Source organism: Nicotiana tabacum, chromosome 20 (genome assembly GCF_000715075.1).
Source record: "Nicotiana tabacum cultivar K326 chromosome 20, ASM71507v2, whole genome shotgun sequence".
Lineage (NCBI taxonomy): Eukaryota > Viridiplantae > Streptophyta > Magnoliopsida > Solanales > Solanaceae > Nicotiana > Nicotiana tabacum.
The window spans coordinates 134096577-134116293 of NC_134099.1; the positions used below are offsets into that span (position 1 = coordinate 134096577).

Genomic DNA, 19717 nt, shown 5'->3' on the forward strand with positions numbered 1-19717 from the left:
TGTTCGGCTGATCAAATCTTAGAGATCATATCAGTCTATAAATTAACAGATTAAATTCATATCAATGCAGCCTGGCACGTGATGATGCAGCCTCTTTCCAAGAATCTATCGTTGATGAAGTTTGGACTTGCAAATCTGAGTGCTAATTAATTATATTATCTAACATTTGTATAATAGTCAACGAAGTTACTTTTTACGCGGCGTGTTTATGTGACCTTTATTTTTGTTGATTAATGTACACATATTAGAGAATAGAAGTAGCCAAACTTCATCAATAATAGATTCTTTTTTACGCTAGTGTACTTATGTTACCTTTATTTTCTATCTTACACATTTTCAATGAGACATACAATATGGATTGGCTTCTAAAATTTTAGATGCAGTGGCAAATATGATTTTAGATATTGTCGTTTTCTTCATCTTTTTCAAGAGAAAAAAAAATTCCAATTTATGGAAACAGTAATTTTTAGTATCTGGTTGATTAGGTCAAGCACAAAAAAATATTTTCACCTCTTCTATTTTCTTCTCACACGTGAGTTGATACAGAACCAAAGCTATAAATAAAGAAGAAAAAAGCTGCTTGTTAAATTACTCACAACGAGCTAGTCATTGTGAATTTACGTTAACCGATCAAAATAGGGAAGTAGTTTAAAATATTTGTATCAATTTGACATGATCAAATCATGTCAGAATTTTATAAATAGATTATGACAAATTCATGCTAATTAATGCAGCGTCACATGATGCTGCAGCACCTCCATAATTAATGACCTCAATCTCGAAAAATATCATTCATTTTCATATTAATGAACTAGGTATTATATATATATATATATATATATATATATACTGCACAGTTATGTAGTAGTATATTGTCTTCTGTTTCTCGTCAGTTCATTGATATTTTCCATTCACAAACTCTGAACCAAGAAAGAAAAACCGATGAAATTCTCAAAAATGTGTTTGTATTTTTCAAATCTGTATTACACGGTTTTGTTTTGCTTTCTTGTTCTGGCGATCTTCCCTCAGCTTGTGGTTGCTGGTTCACCTGTCAAGTATCTTCCTGGATTTGAAGGACCACTCCCTTTTGAACTTGAAACAGGGTAATTAGTTTTGTTCATTTGCATGTCTTCATTAATTAATTGGAAGTTGGTTTTAGTCTTAACATTAATGTAACACTATATATACATATACTTGTATACATGTATAGAGATGAATTTTTTCTATATTGACGTACGATTAATCCTAAAACTAAGTTGTATGTCAGATACATAGGAGTCGGTGAAGCAGATGAAGTGCAGCTATACTACTACTTTGTAAAGTCGCAGTCTAATCCAAAGATTGATCCTCTTATTCTTTGGTTTACCGGAGGACCTGGTTGCTCTACGTTAAACGCCGTTGCACTTGAACTCGGTAAACCATATTCGTCAATTTTAGTTATCCTTTTATCGCCGGGTCCCATATTTGTTGAAGTTTATGCATAAAATTAGAGGTGTCAATTAAATGGGCGGGTTGAGCTGATTTTGGGCGGATAAAAATGGAACTTTTTTCACTTTTAGTCCGCGTCAGAAATTATTTATGTTCGGTAATCGAAAAAATGTATAAAATTTATATAATTTTTGTATATAACATACAAAATGGATATATATAAAAAAATATTTTTTCGGCTATTATTTTGAGAGCGGTTATACAGTATTATTTTCTCATAAAAATTGGTTGAGTCAATAAATAAGCAGGTCAATGACCCGTCCAAAAATAACTTGGATTGAGATGTGCTCGGTCAAGTTAGGCTAACATTTGGGTCATAGTCCAACCCGCCCAACTCTTACCAAGATTTAATGAATGTGTATTACTTTTTTATGAATTGTTTAATTATCAAATAAGACTTTTTTTCTTTTGTTATAGTCATATATAACATATCATACAAAAAAATTAAGATATTTTAGCAAAGTTACTTATAGATCAATTTGGGCTAAAAATCAGCCCAACTTTTGATAGATTAAAATGGGTTGGGTCAAAATGGGCTGAGTTCAACAAATGGACCGGTCAATGACCAGCCCAACCTTGAATGGGTTGGGCGGGCCAAATGAGTTTGGGCTCAAATTGCTGCCTTGCATAAAATTTACATGACTTTGACTAATTTTTGAAAACATATTGCAATGTCGAAATCGTAGAGATGAGATTAGGGTTTTGAGAAGAAGATAGAGAACCGACTTTCATTTCTTCTCTATAAAAAGTGAATTGAATAGTCTAGAAAATCTATTAAAATATCTTTACATACAAATTAATTTGACCAAAACCTAGATTCAACTGAAACCCTCTTCTCTGTCAAACACCATCGAAGGATCAGAAATTCCTTCATCTTCAACACACTCCCCCCCCCCCCAAGTTGAAGGGCGATGCAAGAACACCCAACTTGCTTAAGTGCTGCTGGTGAAGAGGACCAGGCAAAGGTTTAGTCAGGATATCAGCAGGCTGCTTGGCAGTGGAAATGTGGGATAGGGAAATCAATCCCTCTAAGAGCTTTGTCCGAATGAAATGGCAATCCACCTCTATGTGCTTAGTACGCTCATAAAAAACTGGATTCTTGGCAATGTGGATGGTTGCCTGGCTGTCACAAAACACAAAAACAGGAAGAGAAGCAAGCACACAAATATCAAAAAGTAAGCGAGTTAACCATATTAATTCAGCAACTACTTTGCTCAGTGCACGATACTCTGCCTCAGCAGAAAACAAAGAAATAATTGGTTGTTTCTTAGACTTCCACCCAATTAAACTATCACCTAAGAAAATACAGAAAATAGATTTGTGTGTATCTACACAAGTAGCCCAGTCATTGTCAGAGTAAGCAGTCAAAGAAAAATCAGAAACTGAGGAATAGAACAAGCCAAGGTCAACAGTCCCTTTTAGGTATCTTAAGACATGTAGAGCAGTTGTCATGTAAGGCACACGAGGAGACTGATTAAATTGACTAAGGTGTTGCACTAAAAAACACAAATCTGATCTTATGTGAGTAAGGAATAGCAATTTACTAATCAAACTTCTGAGATACTGGATTAGGAAGTAAATCTCCAGAACCTGGCAATTTTAGATTCAAATCCAATGGACAAACTACAAAACTAAAATCGGAGCAATAATATTCTTTGAATAAGTAAAGGATAAACATCCTCTTATTTAAGAGTACACCACTAGGAAAGTGGCTAATTTCAATCCCCAAAAAATAGTGCAAAGGTCCTAGGTCCGTAATCTTAAATTCAACATCCAAAAATAGTTTAAGAGCAGCAATTTCATATAAGTCATCCGCGGTGAGGACTATGTTATCCACATAAACAGCCAATATCACCAAATTGTCAGGCATACCTTTAACAAATAAGGACTAATCATTAATGGAGTGAGTATATCCTCTTGTGCATAGAGTTTGGGACAACTTGACATACCATTGCCTAGAAGCTTGCGCAGCCCATAAAGAGATTTCTGTAGTTTACAAGCCAAAGGAGCAAAAGTGGAGCCAGACACACTAGAAACTGAAAGGCCAAGAGGAATTTTCATGTGGACTTCTTTATTAAGATCACCATGAAGAAAGACATTGTTTATATCTAATTAGAATAAAGACCACTATTTCTTGACAGCAACAACTATTAAACATTTGACAATAGACATTTTAACCACGGGAGAGAAAGTCTCATTGAAGTCTATCCCTTCCTTTTGAGTATCTCCCCTAACAACCAGTCTCGCCTTGTATCTTTCAACACTCTCATCAGCCCTATATTTTACTTTATAGACACACTTACACCTAATTGATTTCTTCCCTTTAGGTAACTCAACAATTTCCCAAGTTTGATTGGTCTCTAAGGCCTCAAACTCCTTCCTTATAGCTTCCTGCAAGCAGGAATATGTGCAGCCTGAGAGTAAGAAGAGGGTTCTACTTCTGCATGTGGAAGAAGTACAGTTGTACCAGAAAAGGAAGAGCGAAGTTGATAGACATAATCTCGCAAATGAGAAGGAAGAGAATAATACCTAGTAGATTTTCTAACTGCCGGATTAGTAAGTAAAACTGGGGATGAAGAAGATAAGATAGAAGGAGCAGAATGTTATTGTTGGCCAAAAGCAGGAAGCAAAGGAGATAGAGGAGGAGACAGGGAGCCAGATGGAGCAAAATCAAGGGGAGAGGAAGCATCAGGTATAATAGGTGGAGAAGGAGCAGCAGGGGAAGAGGAACCAACAGGTAAAGAAGGAACATTGGTGAAGACATGTGAATGGAAATGAGTGTCATCACAGTACACCTGAGGTTGAGCAGGTGAAGAACGTGGCACAGATGTGGAGAAAGGGAAATTATTCTCATGGAATACCACATCTCTAGAAATGAAATATTGCTTAGTCTGCATATTATATCCTTTCTTGGCAAAAGGGTATCCAAGAAACACATGGTGTGGCTCTAGATTTAAATTAATATCTTTGAGGTATAGGAACAGTAGCATAGAATAAGTACCCAAAGGTCTTAAGGTGAGAATAATTTGGAGGAAAACCATACAAAAGTTCAAAAGGTGATTTGTTATTTCGAATTTTGAAAGGTAATATGTTAATGATATAGGCGGCTGTAAGTAAACAGTCCCCCCAGAACCTAATAGGAATATTAGATTGAAACATCAGTGCCCTAGAGGCCTCAAGTAAAGTTCTATGCTTTCTCTTTACCACCGCATTTTGCTGAGGAGTATGAGGGCAGCTAGTTTGGTGAATTATGCATGATCAGAAAAGAATGGGACAGCAGAGCTACTGCCTCCTAGTTCAAGAGCATTATCACTTCTCACTTTTTAAATAGTGACATTAAGCTGAATTTGAATCATTGCAATGAATGCCTTTAGTAAAGAAAAGCATTACTCTTGGACCCCATAAGATGAGTCCAAGTAGACCTTGAGTAGTTATCAACAATGGTACAAAAATATTTAGAGTTAGAATGAGTAGGGGTGTGGTAGGGTCCCCAAGTATCTATGTGAATCAACTGAAAAGGTTTGGTGCTATATATGGTACTATTAGGAAAAGGAAGCCTGGTTTTCCTAAACAAAGGACAAATATGACAAGAAAAAGATTGTTTATCAGAAAGGACATCGGACAATACAAAAATAGTTTTCATTCTCATAAAAGGCACATGTGCAAGTCTATATGCCAAAGCACATCTGATTTATTCATAGCAGTTTTATTGCAAAGTGAATTATGTACAGGTGTAGAATGTGAAACAGATGAAACATTTACAAGTGAATGATCAGAAACACTACTACATAAAGACGCTAAGCTGCAGATTGTGTTATTTAAAAGTTGGACTTCAGGAAAAGTATGATGAGGTGCATCCTGTTGCACCAGCTTATAAAGCCCATTGTCCAATTTACCAAGTTCCAGAGGCATCTTCAGAGAAGGGCCCTGTAACACACAAGAGTAAGGGCCAAACTGGACAATGCAATGTAACTGCTTTATAAGCTTTGACACAGAAATCACATTATGATGAAAAGAGGGAATGAAGAATACATTGTGAAAAGTGATAGAACATGTTAGAGCAAAAGAACCAATGCAAGTCACTTTTGCTTTATATCTATTAGGAAGTGAAACAAGTAAAGGTATACTGAGTGTAGTGATATCAAAGAGAAGATCTTTACTATCAGTCATATGATCTGTGGCACCAGCATCCACAATCCATACCGAACCAGAAGAATGTGAAAACATACAAGAAATAGAAGAACCAACTACATTAGTATGCAACAAGGAACCAGCAAAATTGGCAGAAGCTGCAAGCTTGGATTGTGGACCAGATTGACCAGAATCTGACACATGGGTTTGTTGCAGCAAGGTTATCAGCTGTGAGTACTGCTCCTTTGTAAGACCAAGCACCAAAGAACCCTTTTCAGACTGAATTCCACCCATCGGAATAGTAGTCTCATTCATACAGGCATTGGCCACCATCCTTTTGCCTTTAGTGAACTTGAAGTTTGGCGGGAAACCATGGAGTTTATAATATTTGTCAATAAGATGCCCAGGTTTCTTGCAATATTTGCAGAAGAGATTGCCCTTTTTATGATCAAAATTAACCCTCTGATTGTATAACTTTTGAGTAGAAATTAGCTAAGCTTGAGATTTATTAGAGAAATTCACATTGACAGATGATGACTCTAGATTAAACTGAGATGTGGAATTGACTTGTCTCTGCCTCTCATCTTGGAGAAGAATGTTGTATACAGTATCAAGAGATGGTAATGGATTCATCATTAAGAGATTACTTCTTATACTCACATATATTTCATTTAATCCCACAAGGAATTGGTGTACTTTATCTTCTTCCTCTTCCTTTTGAGTACCAGACTTGGCAGGGCGGACACAAGACTTTGAATGTTACTTACGCATCATCTCTAACTCATCCCATAATTTCTTAAGTTTGTTAAAATATGAGGCTATATCTGAGGAACCCTGAGAAGTAAAAGTAGTTCTTTCTTAAGTTCAAAGACTTTGGTTCCATTCACAACACCATATCTAATCTCCAACTGTATCCATATACATTCATCAGTTTCACAATATTGTACAGATTCAACAATAGTTGGGGTTAAGAAACTGGTTATCCATGATATTACCATGTTAGTACATCCGTTCCATTGTTGAAGTTATGGAGAACTATCAGGTGGTTTAGGATAAGTTCCATCAATAAATGCAATCTTGTTTTTCGCAGACAGGGAAACCACCATACTCTTTTTCCAACCTCCATAACCAGTACCAGAGAAAGGAAAAAACACCAAGCACGACCCAAGAATATCAGAGGAGTGAAGATGCAGAGGACTAGAAGGGTCAGGGAAGTATGTAGAACTAGAAGGAGTAGAACTATCAATTCCCGTCATATTCAATATTTAACACACAACAACAAGCCCCTCAGAATAAATGCTTGCAAAAAAGGATAACAGCCCAATATGAGAAATGACTTGCAGTCTAGAAAAGAATTACTTATGAGCAATAGATCGGAATTACCCCCTTCTTCAGCACTTGAAGAAGTTACATCCTTCACATATCAAAGACAATCAATTTTGAAGACGAAGCCAAACCAGGTATGAACCACAACAAACCCTAGTTCAAGAATTCTGAAAATTCACCACCAAAACTTGGAATCAAGAAGACTTCAGCAACAATTGAACATCCTCCACTCGATTACAGGGGGATTAAAGAGAAGGATCACAAAAAATTCAAAAAATAAATAAATTTTTGACGAGAAAATAGTCTCACTGATGAGACTACGAAACCCGACCAAATATGGTGAAGGTTAGTATCGGACGAACGAGAATGACAAGATCTTTCACATCCGGTAGCTCTGATACCATGAAAACATATAGCAATGTCGAAATCGTAGAGATGAGATTAGGGTTTTGAGAAGAAGATAGAGAGAGAAGTGATAGAACTGACTTTTATTTCTTCTCTGTAAAAAATGAATCGAATAGTCTAGAAAGTCTATTACAATATCTATATATACAATGTGCCTAACCCGGATGCCCTTAGCCAACAAATCTGTATATTAAATAAAAGTAAGCCCAAATCAAGTTTTGTGTTTGAGCCCAGACGCTTCATCTCAACAATTTTATTGATGCTTAATTCTCAGTTAAAATTTTGATTATTTATGTAGTTTTGCACTTTATGAATGTTGCTTTCTGATAATTATATTTTAGCCAATGTCAATGATCAGATAATTGTTACACATTTGAATTAATTATCATGAACTAAACCACGGGGTATACTTTCGGATAGAAGGAAATGTTTTCTTTTTCACATTTTTAAGTTTGTTTTCTTTTGCAAACCCTTTTAATATAATTGGTTTTGAATGAAACTATTTTTGCCCGATTTTTAAGTTACTAATATATGATAAAATTACTTAAACAAAAATCAACAGGACCTATGATGTTTGATGATAGAGAGTATAATGGTAGCTTGCCAACACTGTCTTCCAATCCATTTGCATACACAAAGGTGAGAGATAAATTAATACTATGCTTTGTGGTAATATGTTTTTCGTAGAAATGACACCAGATAGTCACTGTAAAGGGCTGATATTTATGAATTAGCCAGTGTATTCTGAATTTCAGTTTTTCAGTTTATTTTTCTATGACAAAAATGTCGTGAAATTTAGATTTTTAATTTAAAATTTTAGAACAAAATAAATACTGGCTAATCTCTAAATAGCGTCCCTGAGAATAGCTATGTGTGCACTTGCCTCTGCTAATGAATGAAATTTTAGGTGGCAAACATTATATTTGTAGATTTCCCAGTAGGGACTGGATTCTCGTATGCAACTACAGTAAAGTCAAATCATTCAAATAATTTACAAGCAGGTGATCACGCTTATCAATTTCTTCGTAAGGTAAGTTTAGACTTCATTAATGAATTTCAATTTATTTATTTTCATATGTACTTATCTTCACATGAAAAGTTTGAACTCATGTGGTTTTTTAATTTACTAATTTTCTATAGTATTTTACAGTGGCTATTAACTGAGCACCCGGAATATATCAATAATCCTTTCTATGTTGGTGGAGACTCATATAGTGGAATTACTCTTCCTGTTGTTACCCAAGTGATATCATATGGTAAGAAATTAAACATGAATTTTGGTTTATGCACTGACAGAGTAAATATTTTTTTTTGGGCCAGTGTACAGTTTAACCTATAATAGCGTGTGTAACATATATCCTTGCAGGGATTGATGCTGGAATCAAGCCATGGATCGATCTTAAGGTTGGTAATCCTTCATCTATTTTAGTTAATTATAAGAATAAAGAATTCAAATACAAGCATAATGATAGGATCCTTGGCGGAAACACAAGTACACAACATATGCTTGTAAAATAGACAAATGCGACATCAAATAACATGAAGTAAAAACGTTATACCAAATTAATGATATATTATTGGAAAGCAATATAGTTGCAGCTTCCACAAATCACACAGAGTTATTTGTTGAAGCGTTTGACCATCTTATATAAGAAGTTACTTTGTTAGAATTAGTATATTTATTTATTTTCTCATGTCCGAGACTGATTCTGTTTCATTTGTTAATCACATGGAAATTCTTTCTTAATATTGGTAAGACTCGAACTCATGAATACTAGGCTGAATTGTTTGACTATTTCATCTAAAAGGTAAAAATATTAGAGAGAACCCATTTTTATTTATTTGATTTTACTCTTGAGTAATTACTCTTCAATTAAGTTAGTTATGAATCGTCCACTAAATGGTGGCAGGGATACATACTTGGGAATCCAGTAACAATAATTCCTGATCAAGATAACTATAAGATCCCTTTTGCTCATGGGATGGGCCTTATTTCTGATGAATTATACAAGGCATGGAAACTACTCTTTCACATTGCTTCTTTTCTTTCAAGTTTTTGTTATCACCCACCAATACTTAACCTACTCTACTAATTAAGTGGATTTGATTATTTTCTTAAACAGTCATTAAAGGGTAACTGTGGAGGAGAGTACAACCATATTAATCCAAGCAACACACTCTGTTCAAAAGATATGCGTACTTTCAATTGGGTTAGCGATACACTTTCGTCTGATTAAATATCGATTCCTACCTGGCCAGTACTGTTTAAAGTTTAAACTAAACAAAATAACTTAAATCTTAATAGTTAACTTGTGCAGTTGCTTAAAGGAATTGTTGCAGCTCATATTCTAGAGCCCAATTGTGACCAGTCGTTGTATGGCTCAAGAAGATCGTTGGCTCGCAAGCTCCCTCTAGAGCTTAACACTCCTGCTAAACCTGGAGTAAAATGTCTAGTAAGATATATATTAAGCATCTTTTTTCTTCCTCTACTACAACGTCAGCATTTTGAAACAAATTCAATTTGGCTAAACGACTAACATTTGGGACCTGACAAAGTAGGGCGCCGTGGAGTAACAGTCACTTTTAAGCTCGTTATTTAAAATATTTATATTTTACAATGTATTTAAAGATTAGCCAATTTACCCAAATTCCAGGACTAAGTAGCTTGAATTTGGAAATTCAGGACTTAGTGTCCTGAATATTTGAGCTGCTATAATTTGAAATTCAGGACTAAGTGTTCTGAATTTCTGAACTACTAATTTAAAATTCAGGACATAAGATTCGAACTTCTGGACACAAATTTCGAACTTTAGGACACGATGTCCCGAAGTTTGAACTTTGAGGTTTAAACTCTAGGACGTCGTGTGCTGGAGTTTGTGCAAAATTAGCTAATATTTAAATATATTGTAAACTGTGAATATATTTTAAACAGAATGCTTAAAAGTGGTTACCTCATGTCATTTCCACGACAAAGTACTTGTTAATATTTTCTCATTTTCCTTGTCGATTCTATTATGGATTGAATGTTTTGTTGCGATTTTACCACTTGACCAAATATTTACGTTAGTGGGTGACAGGGCAGGGGCGGAGCCAGCCTTTCGGTCATGGTTCGACCTAACTCAATAACTTGAATCTAAATCTTGTATTTGTCTTAAGAAATTTATTGGATATATATAAATTATTAATTTAGAATGCAATAGCTTAAAAAAACTAGAATCTCGCACTCATTAGCTTTAAATCTTGCCTCCGCCTGTGTGACAGGGTGAGTCTGTAGTGTTGTAATTCAGCATGTATTTCGCATATAAAGTAATTGGTGCTCCTGTTGTATTTTATAGGGTGATTGGCTACATCTCTCTGAGATTTGGGCTAATGATGAGAATGTGAGAGAGGCTCTTCATGTTCGAAAGGTATGAAATTTTATTAAGAAAAGAAAAGGTTCAATTTGGAATACTGATGTTGATGACTAAGTTAGGAGATCAAACACGTACAGGGGACAATTGGAGCTTGGGAAAAATGCAGGAGTAACTTGCCTTTTACAATGAATGTGAACAACACTATATCATATCATGCATATCTTAGCACTAAAGGCTTGAAATCTCTTATTTACAGGTAAGAAATGTTTTCTAAGAAATATGAGAAATAATGGACTAGACATATTTCTTATGCAACTACGAAATTTTTGGGATGCCCCTGGCATTAATTCTTTCACTACCAAAAAAAATTGAAATTAGCTAGAACTTCATCGCTAATCTATTGTTAAATTGCTCGTAACTGACAGAATTTCTTGATAATCCATCGCTAAACAGGATTAGCGACGGATTTTTCTATTTCTCTATAGAATTTGTCCGTCTAATTCCTAGTATTTTTAGTAGTGTTTATTTTTGTTTCATCTCTTTGTTGACATGAACCTTGAGGATTCTAGCTTGACACTGAAGCGTAATAATCACATCTTTTGTTTTCATCTTTTTTCGAGAACAGTGGTGACCATGACATGATAACTCCATTTATATCAACGCAAGCATGGATTAAATCACTAAATTACTCCATTGTTGACGATTGGAGGCCATGGATTGTTAATGGTCAAGTTGCAGGGTGTGTTACCAAAATCTTATTTATTTTTCTTCACTTCTAACTTTATTTAGCACTCCTCTAGATTTAAAGAGTGAAATTGAAATCTTTAATCTTTATTGTTGCATAGATATACAAGAAGTTTTTCCAACCAAATGACATTTGCGACATTGAAGGCAAGAATAGACTTCCATTTGTTTTCTATTACCTAAATATATATTTACTTCATTCTTTTGGATCTAACTCATGAGGGCATTAATCTATTTCAGGGAGCAGGACATACTGCGCCAAATTGGGCTCCAGCGGAATGTCTTGCCATGCTAAAGAGATGGTTATCAAATAAACCACTCTAGACAAAAGGGGATTGCTAAGATGGTCAGCATCCCCCACCTAGAACCCAAGATCGTGGGTTTGAATCACCAAACAAATAGGATCAAAGGGGAATTAAAAGGGAGGGGAATAAAAAAAAAATGAACCACTCTAGCTGATTTTAGAATCTATTTCATAATTTTTTTTCTCATTGTTGTCTTTCTCTATAATAATGGTCTATGGAATCTCGTCAATTTTATGATAAATAATTTTAGAGATATATCTTTTGTAATTCATAAAGATTTGCAATATTCTTATAATCGTCACATAATTCTAAATGTTTATTATGAAAGAATATAATTAATTTCTCATATCTATATATATATTAAAGCTATAAAGTTGCCATAAATAATTGATTATGTAGTTAAGCCAAGTGGCAAACTAATAAATATCAATAGTATATGGTAACTTTATTCTATATTTGATTATGTTAGTCAAATATATATATAAAAATTTAAATTTGAATTAAAATAAAAAAAATATCTTTTATTACCATGTTATCATACTTAATTCGGTTATATATATAAATTTTAAATTTGAATTAAAATAAAAAAAATATCTTTTATTACCATGTTATCATACTTAATTCGGTTAGTGATCATATGCAATTATATTAGGAACTTTTGTTATCTTAATTCAGATTATGTAAATTCCACTTCGCCTCTAGCAAAAATAAATAAATAATATTTCATATAACTATAAACTCTTTTACATTTAAAATCTTATAATTATAATTCTTTAAAACACTATAGCTAGATTTGAATAAAGTGAATTTCTTTTAAAATAAATATAATGTATAAGGTACATGTCTATGTTTATAACAACAAAAAAAGTTTAAAAGTTGATAAAAATTTACTTGCATATATAATGAAGTAAACCTACATGCTGGAGAAAGAAACATTACAAAAATCAATCAATATTCAACACAAGTTGTTTTTTTTCTTTTTGAAAAATATTTGTTTGAAGAGTCAATTTATATAAAGGACATCAAACAAATAACAAAACTTTGACTATATAATTGATTAATTTCTATTTAACTCCTTCTAGGAATTGAAGGATATAAGCCGACCTCTTCATTTAGCTGCAGTCAAACCAACATTGCAAGGGTGTAGTATTTTTTTCATTGAAAAATATTAGTTTTGAATCATTAGATTATGTGAAAGATTTTTTTCTCGAATTCAAAAGGAGGGATATTGGTTTCTAATTGATAGTTTCTATAGCGATTTTCAAGTGTAACGAAAAAGTATATTTAAAAAAATTGGTATTACGTGAAATAGTTATTTTTAAAATGTAAACAAATTATTTCGAAATGGAATTATTTTTTAAATTATAATGTAATTTTTAAAATAAAAGATAAGATATTTTTAAATTTTAGTAGAGAGTTTTAAAATAATTATAATAGAAGTCATATCATGGATAAAATCAAGAAACCAAAATCTTATGGATTATTACATAAATATCCGGCCAGATTTATTATTTACTTTTTATAGCTAATATACATAGATGATATACCTATTACACACGATTATACACATGTTACATATGAATTATAAACAAATTACACATCCTTAATTTTTTAGTTTAAGTGGTTGGGTGAGCTCCTGTTTAGGTTGATAAGATAAAGCCAAAAGAAAAATATGACAAAATTTCAACTAAAGATTAAAAATATAAATAGAGTTCTTATGTAGACAATATCTATTAAAACTCATCATTTTATTACGAAATTACTTAATTTTGTGTAACAAAAGAAAGAAAAACATAAAAAAAATAGGATAAAAGAAAATAAATATAGAAAAAATGTATGAAAAATTTAAAAATCAGAAATAAGAGACGACAACGAATTTCTTCTTCTGTTTCATCTTTGTGGAGTGTAAAAAATTTGGAAGATGATCTCATCGATTTCAAATATTTTTTTCAACTCAAATACATAGATTATAAGATAAGGATATCTTAGAATATTTTTTTTATTTACATTGTGTGTCGTTTTTAAAAAAATCACTATTGCTAACAAAGTGATATGATATTCAAATTTGAATTTAATTATAATTTAAGTAGTTTGCATTGAGGTTAAGCCAAGCATGGTGAAAAAATTGCTTAGCAATTTTAAGACAATATATGCAATGTTATATAATAACAATCAATTAATCTAACATTTAATGATTCAAAGAACAAAAAATCTGTATATGTAAGGGTATTCAAAATTTGAAATTTGTGGCTAGAGATATCGATAAATTCAAAATGGAGTCATACTGAAATAAAATTTACCGACTAAAGAATCATTTAAATTTTTTGCTAGCCGATTAAAGTAAATTTTAAATTAAGGATAATATCTTCACTTGCATCATTATAAAAATAATTATTTTATTGATATATATATAATGTTGTAGAAATTGAAATTTTAAAATAGAAATATTTTTTTAAACATAATAGCATACCAAATAAGAATTTAAATAGTAGTAAAAGAGTCACGTCGTAACCAAAGAATCGTTCATATTGTGCCAACCTTTGTGCTTTTCCAGAGCTCATAAATACGAGTTATTATTTCGTGATTATTTTTAGGTTCCAATGACACCAATAAGAATGGTGCAAAAATAAAATTATCACTACGAGATTTGAGAAAATGTTAGCCTTTTTCATGTAGTGTTTCATAAACAATATCTAACGATTATCTATAATTACCTAGATCGTTTAAATTTTAAGGTTATTTACATATAATTCAAATAACTCACATATTTAACATGGTTAATGTCAAATATCAAAATGGAGTCATACTAGAAAGAAAATCACTGGCTAAAGAACTTTTTAAATTTTAGATAACCGACTAAAATGAGTTTTGAATTAAGGATAATATTTTCACTTACGTTGTTCATATAACTATTATTGAAAAATAAAATTTTAGAAACTGAAAATTTAAAATAGAAATAATTTTAGAATATATCAACACACCAAATAAGAGTTCAAGCTGTCGTAAAAGAGTCAAGTCGTATCCAAAGAGTCATTCATAGTCTCAACCTTTGATTGTTTTGCCATAAATATGAGTTATTATTTTGCTTTCTGACTATTTTTTTTTATCCAATGACACCGGCGAGAATGGTACCAAAAAAGAAAAATAGAATTATAACTAGGAGATTTGAGAAATGTTTAATCATTTTCATGTCTTAATTAATATCCAATGATTATCTATATTTATCGAGAAGGTTTAAATTTTAAGATTTTTTACGTATAATCCAAATAACTCAAATATTTAATATAGTTAGTGTCCGCGCATCTGCGCGGGTGCTAATACTAGTTAAGAAATTCTAAGAGAATGTGATACAATTAGGTAAGAAATCTAAAATTTATAGGAATTGAATTACCATATATTTTATTAACTGTTCTGCATTTAAAAGGTTGCGATCTCGTGGAGGAAAATTTGGTGATATTAAGAAGTTACCTCTATTGAAAGAGATATATTTTCATTACGTTCAAATCTCTCCCACAACTTTTTCCAAGCTTATCAACAAATGCCCTTCTATTGTTGAATTAACGTTGAAAGATTGTTCCTCCCAAAATTCCTTCTGAGTGCCTTATCTGATTGAACTTAAAAAGGTTCATTTGAATGGCAAAAGAAATTGGGGCAATAGAAATAAAAGCACGAAATTTGGAGGAGTTCCACTTGTTTAGTTCATTATCGCCAGCACTGAAAACTGAAAATTGATTGTGAATACATTCCCTAAAGAGACCTTTATAGCAAGAAAATAAATAAAATCAAAGTTTTGAGTCATGAATTGGAGAATTTAAGCTTAAGTGATATGGTTGACTTACAAGAATCTATCATTGTATTGACCGGTTGGTTCAAGGCTAAGGCTAATGGAAGTTGAGATTGGATTGAAGTATGTTCGTGCAACAATAGGTTGCTTGAGTTGAGAACTTCTTATTACTGAAAATTTGGGCACTGGAATGAATGTTCAGATATAACTTTTCAGTGGAAAACATTATAGTGTTAGCAAGCAACAAGCTTTTTCCTTAAAGGAACAATGATACCCTACCAAACTGCAACAACTAGAAGATGGAAATAAACAACAAATAAAAAACAATTCTCAGCTGGACGCCACGCAAACAAAAAACTGATAGACCAATAATTTCAAATGCCTGGCTATCCAGCAGATTGGTAATATCAAGAGACAGAATAACATGTAGGAATTGACTAATAAAAGTCAGTTTAAAACTTCTCCAAAAGAACATACAAGTTCTGTTATCAGATAACCAAATGATAATAAGGGACAAACTCCTAAGCCAGCATTAACAAGTCAAAAATTGATCCACATCGTCGAAAGCTCAACCTTGGCGACTACACGATTTCCAGCAGCTTTTTAATATCCCTCTGCAACAAGAGCGTGAATCCATAAGAATCAATACACAAGTTATGTTATACAAGCAGTTGGAGGAAAAACTAGCACAAAACGGTTACCTCAATTGTCAGAGGAGAGGTGGTAGGATAATAGCGATCAGCAGCCTGTCCATTCTTATCAACCAGGAACTTAGCAAAATTCCACTGAATATCATCCCCAAATATTCCCCACTTTCCCGATTTCAAGAACTTATAAAGAGGAGATGCATTTTCACCATTCACTTCAATCTAATTCAACACACAAAAAAGAGACCCCATTGAATAGTAAATCATGAATTCTAGGGAAACACGTTATTTCACAATGTAATGGTGTCCTTTTACAATGCAACACGAATGCTTATAGCTGACGGAAGATGCCTACGAATTTTATTGTATATAATCTAATTTAAGGATAGAAAGGCAGCTTTTCTGTTTTTTCAGGATATTCCAACAGAATAGTAATCACTTTTAAAACACTGAAACACAAAAGTAGAGAGAGGTCTGTTTAAAACATGGGACATACTACCAAGCAAATCATCAATTAGTAGCTAATAAAACAATGATCTATCAAGAATATTGTCCTTTCAATACCTTGTCAAATATAGGGAACTCTGACTTGAAACGTGTACAAACGAAGTCTAAGATCTGATCATTGCTCCCTGGTTCTTCCTCGCCAAATTGATTGCAAGGAAATGCCAATATTTCCAGGCCTGTGTTTAAATATGAAAAGAACTTTAAGTTTCAAAACTAAATGGAAAGAACTTAAAAGACAATTAATGGCAGTTTTAATGTTGAAACCATAATTATGTGATTCAAATAGTCTAGATGTAGACTTTAACTGAACATAATGTTTCATTCTTTTCAAACACTACCCCTTCTTCTTCTTTATTTGCAGAATTCATCCTCCGTTTAGGAGGAATTGGTCCAGGAAAAGAGAGATATAAGTTGAGAAACAACCAGAAGGGTAAAATGGTAACTTGAATAAAGACACATACCTTGATCTTTGTACTTCTCATATAATTGGTTGAGTTCTGCGTAGTTTGAGTTAGTCATCCCGCTGTGGACAACACAATCGATTACATTGAAAAGTTCAATGAAGTGAAATGAATCATAGAATGTGTAGAACGAATGAAAGAAAAGAAAATAGTTAAGATAGGTAGCAATACTTGAGAAAGCCGACAATGTTTTGTGTTGGCTGAAGTTCTTGTAATACTTATTGGTGATTAATAAAATCATTTAGTTACCAAAAAAGAAGAAACCAGTTCTTAGAGTTATGATTTTCATCTGAACAAAGGTTGTTTGTTTCCCTGGACTTCAACTGGTATCAGAGAAATTACAAAAAGAAATCACACACGCATACAACTATAAATATGATGGATGGAAATAGATGATTTTACCACTTGGAAGCAACATTCACGATAAGTAGGACCTTTCCTTTGTAGCTACTAAGATCTATATCATTTCCCTTTGAATCCTGTGAGCAAATGAGACAGCATGTTCAGGAAAGGGAAAAAGGTACAAGTAAATGAACAATTTCATTGTGGTCACTTGTACCTTTTTTATGGTATATATTTGTAGCAGACTCAACCAAGTTATTTCATCTTTTTCTTATGAGTAGGGGTCGGGTCGGATATGGTTCGGGTCGAAAACGGATAATGAAAAAAACCGATAAATTATCCGATCCGGCCCATATTTAATACGGATAAAAAAACAGGTTAACCGATGGATAATATGGGTAACCATATTATCCATGAGTTCTTACATATGATCACTTTTGGGAGAATTCTAAGTCTCTCTAACTTGGGGAACCCCCAATTTGAGGCTTTACAAATGTAAAAGTTAGACTCATTGGTCTTATCCATTTTCTAAATGAATAATATGGTTCTTATCCATATTTGACCCATTTTTAAAAAGTTCATTATCCAACCCATTTTTTAGTGGATAATATGGGCAGTTAACTGTTTTGTTTTAACTATTTTGTCACCCCTACTTATGTGTTTTCTCACTGTTTATAGGGCGAAAGCACATAAAGGTGCTATTTCAGCATGGGGAAGAGCTAAAGCCTCGAGGCATGGGGCGAAAGCAATTAAAATAACAGCAGATAAGGTGTAGAGATGCTAATAGAAATATCTAAGCATGTGTGTATCTTCTCTGCCTCCTTTCATTCTGTTGAATGGTTGAAATTCAGTATTACTTCAGGTCTTTTAAGATGTAAATGGGAACTATAAATGGACAAACATTGGGTAATAATGGGAGTGATTAGATAGTAAAGTTGGCATAAGGGATTGGCTAAGTGCATAGAAAGGAAAATGCAAAGATCTTACATTTATGAAAAAGAACCCTTTTACAAAAAATGGTAGGCGATTTCTTCCTACTTTCTTAAACCTTGGTGGCAGTGTTCTCAGTACTTGTGCCAGTGAAAGTTACAAGTAAGGTGAAATAGTCGAGGAACGCGCAAGATGGCCTGGACATCACTATTATTTTATTTTTGTTTTAGAAAAAGAAAGAAACATGCTTTAGGGGTGGCAATTTAAGTTCAAGCCCGTTCAACCCACCCAAGTTGTCGAACGTTGGGCAACTCATTGACCCGCCCAACCCGTCGAACGTTGGGCCGCTCATTGACCCGCCCATTATTTAACTTAGCCCATCTTGATCCAGTCGATCTAAAGTTGGGCTGATTTTTAGCCCAAACTGATCCATGAGCAACTTAGCTAAAATATCTTTTAAAATAATTTTTTTTTGTTTGGATATTATATATGAGCACAAAAAAAAAGTCTTAGTCAGTAATTAAACAATTCATAAGAAAGCAACAAGCATTAATAAAAGCTTGGTAAGAGTTGGGTGGGTTGGGCTATTACCCAAATTTTAGACCTTCTTGGCCCATCCCATCTCAGCCCAAGTAATTTATGGGCGGGTCATTAACCCGCCAATTTATTGACTCAAACCCATTTTGACCCGCTCAAAATCCGTCCAACCCGCTCATTTGACACCCTAATTCTACTCAAACATAAGGTACTTATCATACTTTATACTTCCATCCAATCTTTCCCTCAAATATATGCAACCAAACAGATGAGAAATCCCTTCAATCGATGCCTATTCTAGTGTAATACTTCCCCTTTCAAAAAATTATTGGGGATCATACCTAAGCTTACTTTTTTTTTTTCTTAAAAAATTTGGCAGTATATATTGGACAGATATACAAAGAACTAGAGTTAGATCAGAAATAGAAGGGATTAAGTTAGTTATGGCAGTAGAATTAAAGACTGAGCACATTAGGAGCTAACCTTTACAGTGAAGTCAAAAACAGATTCTGGTTTCTTCTCTGATTGGCTGGCCATTGTTGATATGAGAATTTGGCTTCAGGTACCGAAGTCTGAAATCAACACCCCAAAACACAAAATATCCAACCAGGCATTGACCCATTAACTTAGGAAATGTAGAAGGTTAAATTGATTCTTTTATGAATTATAAAAAATGTTCGTCTTTAGGATATTCTAGGGGGAAAAATGGTCCTATTTGTGGTGATAGGTTTAAAATAGTCCATTAAATATACTCTGA

General features: G+C 33.2%; 2 protein-coding genes across 3 annotated transcripts; one reads left to right on the forward strand and one right to left on the reverse strand.

Moving 5' to 3' along the window:
• The first annotated feature begins 875 nt into the window (after nucleotides 1-875).
• LOC107823005 (serine carboxypeptidase-like 17) lies at nucleotides 876-11981 on the forward strand. Of its 2 annotated transcripts, XM_016649587.2 has the most exons (14): nucleotides 876-1103; nucleotides 1268-1413; nucleotides 7913-7989; nucleotides 8258-8380; nucleotides 8501-8606; nucleotides 8717-8754; nucleotides 9261-9362; nucleotides 9474-9560; nucleotides 9669-9803; nucleotides 10686-10757; nucleotides 10841-10959; nucleotides 11329-11442; nucleotides 11549-11594; nucleotides 11688-11981. In XM_016649587.2, exons 1-14 carry the CDS (start codon nucleotides 943-945, stop codon nucleotides 11769-11771), a joined length of 1410 nt encoding a protein of 469 aa, XP_016505073.1. In that variant the 5' UTR covers nucleotides 876-942; the 3' UTR covers nucleotides 11772-11981. The 2 variants fall into 2 exon arrangements, with proteins under 2 accessions (XP_016505073.1, XP_075096920.1); XM_075240819.1 differs by lacking the exons at nucleotides 9261-9362; nucleotides 9474-9560; nucleotides 9669-9803.
• A 3901-nt stretch (nucleotides 11982-15882) lies between these two features.
• Nucleotides 15883-19642, reverse strand: LOC107796059 (putative glutathione peroxidase 8). Its single transcript, XM_016618780.2, has 6 exons — nucleotides 19444-19642; nucleotides 17554-17630; nucleotides 17152-17213; nucleotides 16748-16866; nucleotides 16238-16405; nucleotides 15883-16150 (listed from the first exon to the last, which is right to left on the reverse strand). Exons 1-6 carry the CDS (start codon nucleotides 19495-19497, stop codon nucleotides 16118-16120), a joined length of 513 nt encoding a protein of 170 aa, XP_016474266.2. The 5' UTR covers nucleotides 19498-19642; the 3' UTR covers nucleotides 15883-16117.
• Between the last annotated feature and the right edge of the window lie 75 nt (nucleotides 19643-19717).

Coding starts and splice junctions, on each gene's coding strand:
- LOC107823005 (XM_016649587.2), top strand. CDS start 943: ATGAAATTCTCAAAAATGTGTTTGTATTTTTCAAATCTGTATTACACG. Junction 7,990..8,257: donor ATCCATTTGCATACACAAAG/GTGAGAGATAAA, acceptor ATGAAATTTTAG/GTGGCAAACATTATATTTGT. Junction 8,607..8,716: donor TACCCAAGTGATATCATATG/GTAAGAAATTAA, acceptor ATATCCTTGCAG/GGATTGATGCTGGAATCAAG.
- LOC107796059 (XM_016618780.2), bottom strand. CDS start 19,497: ATGGCCAGCCAATCAGAGAAGAAACCAGAATCTGTTTTTGACTTCACT. Junction 17,214..17,553: donor GTGAATGTTGCTTCCAAGTG/GTAAAATCATCT, acceptor TGTTGTCCACAG/CGGGATGACTAACTCAAACT. Junction 16,151..16,237: donor CCTCTCCTCTGACAATTGAG/GTAACCGTTTTG, acceptor CTCTTGTTGCAG/AGGGATATTAAAAAGCTGCT.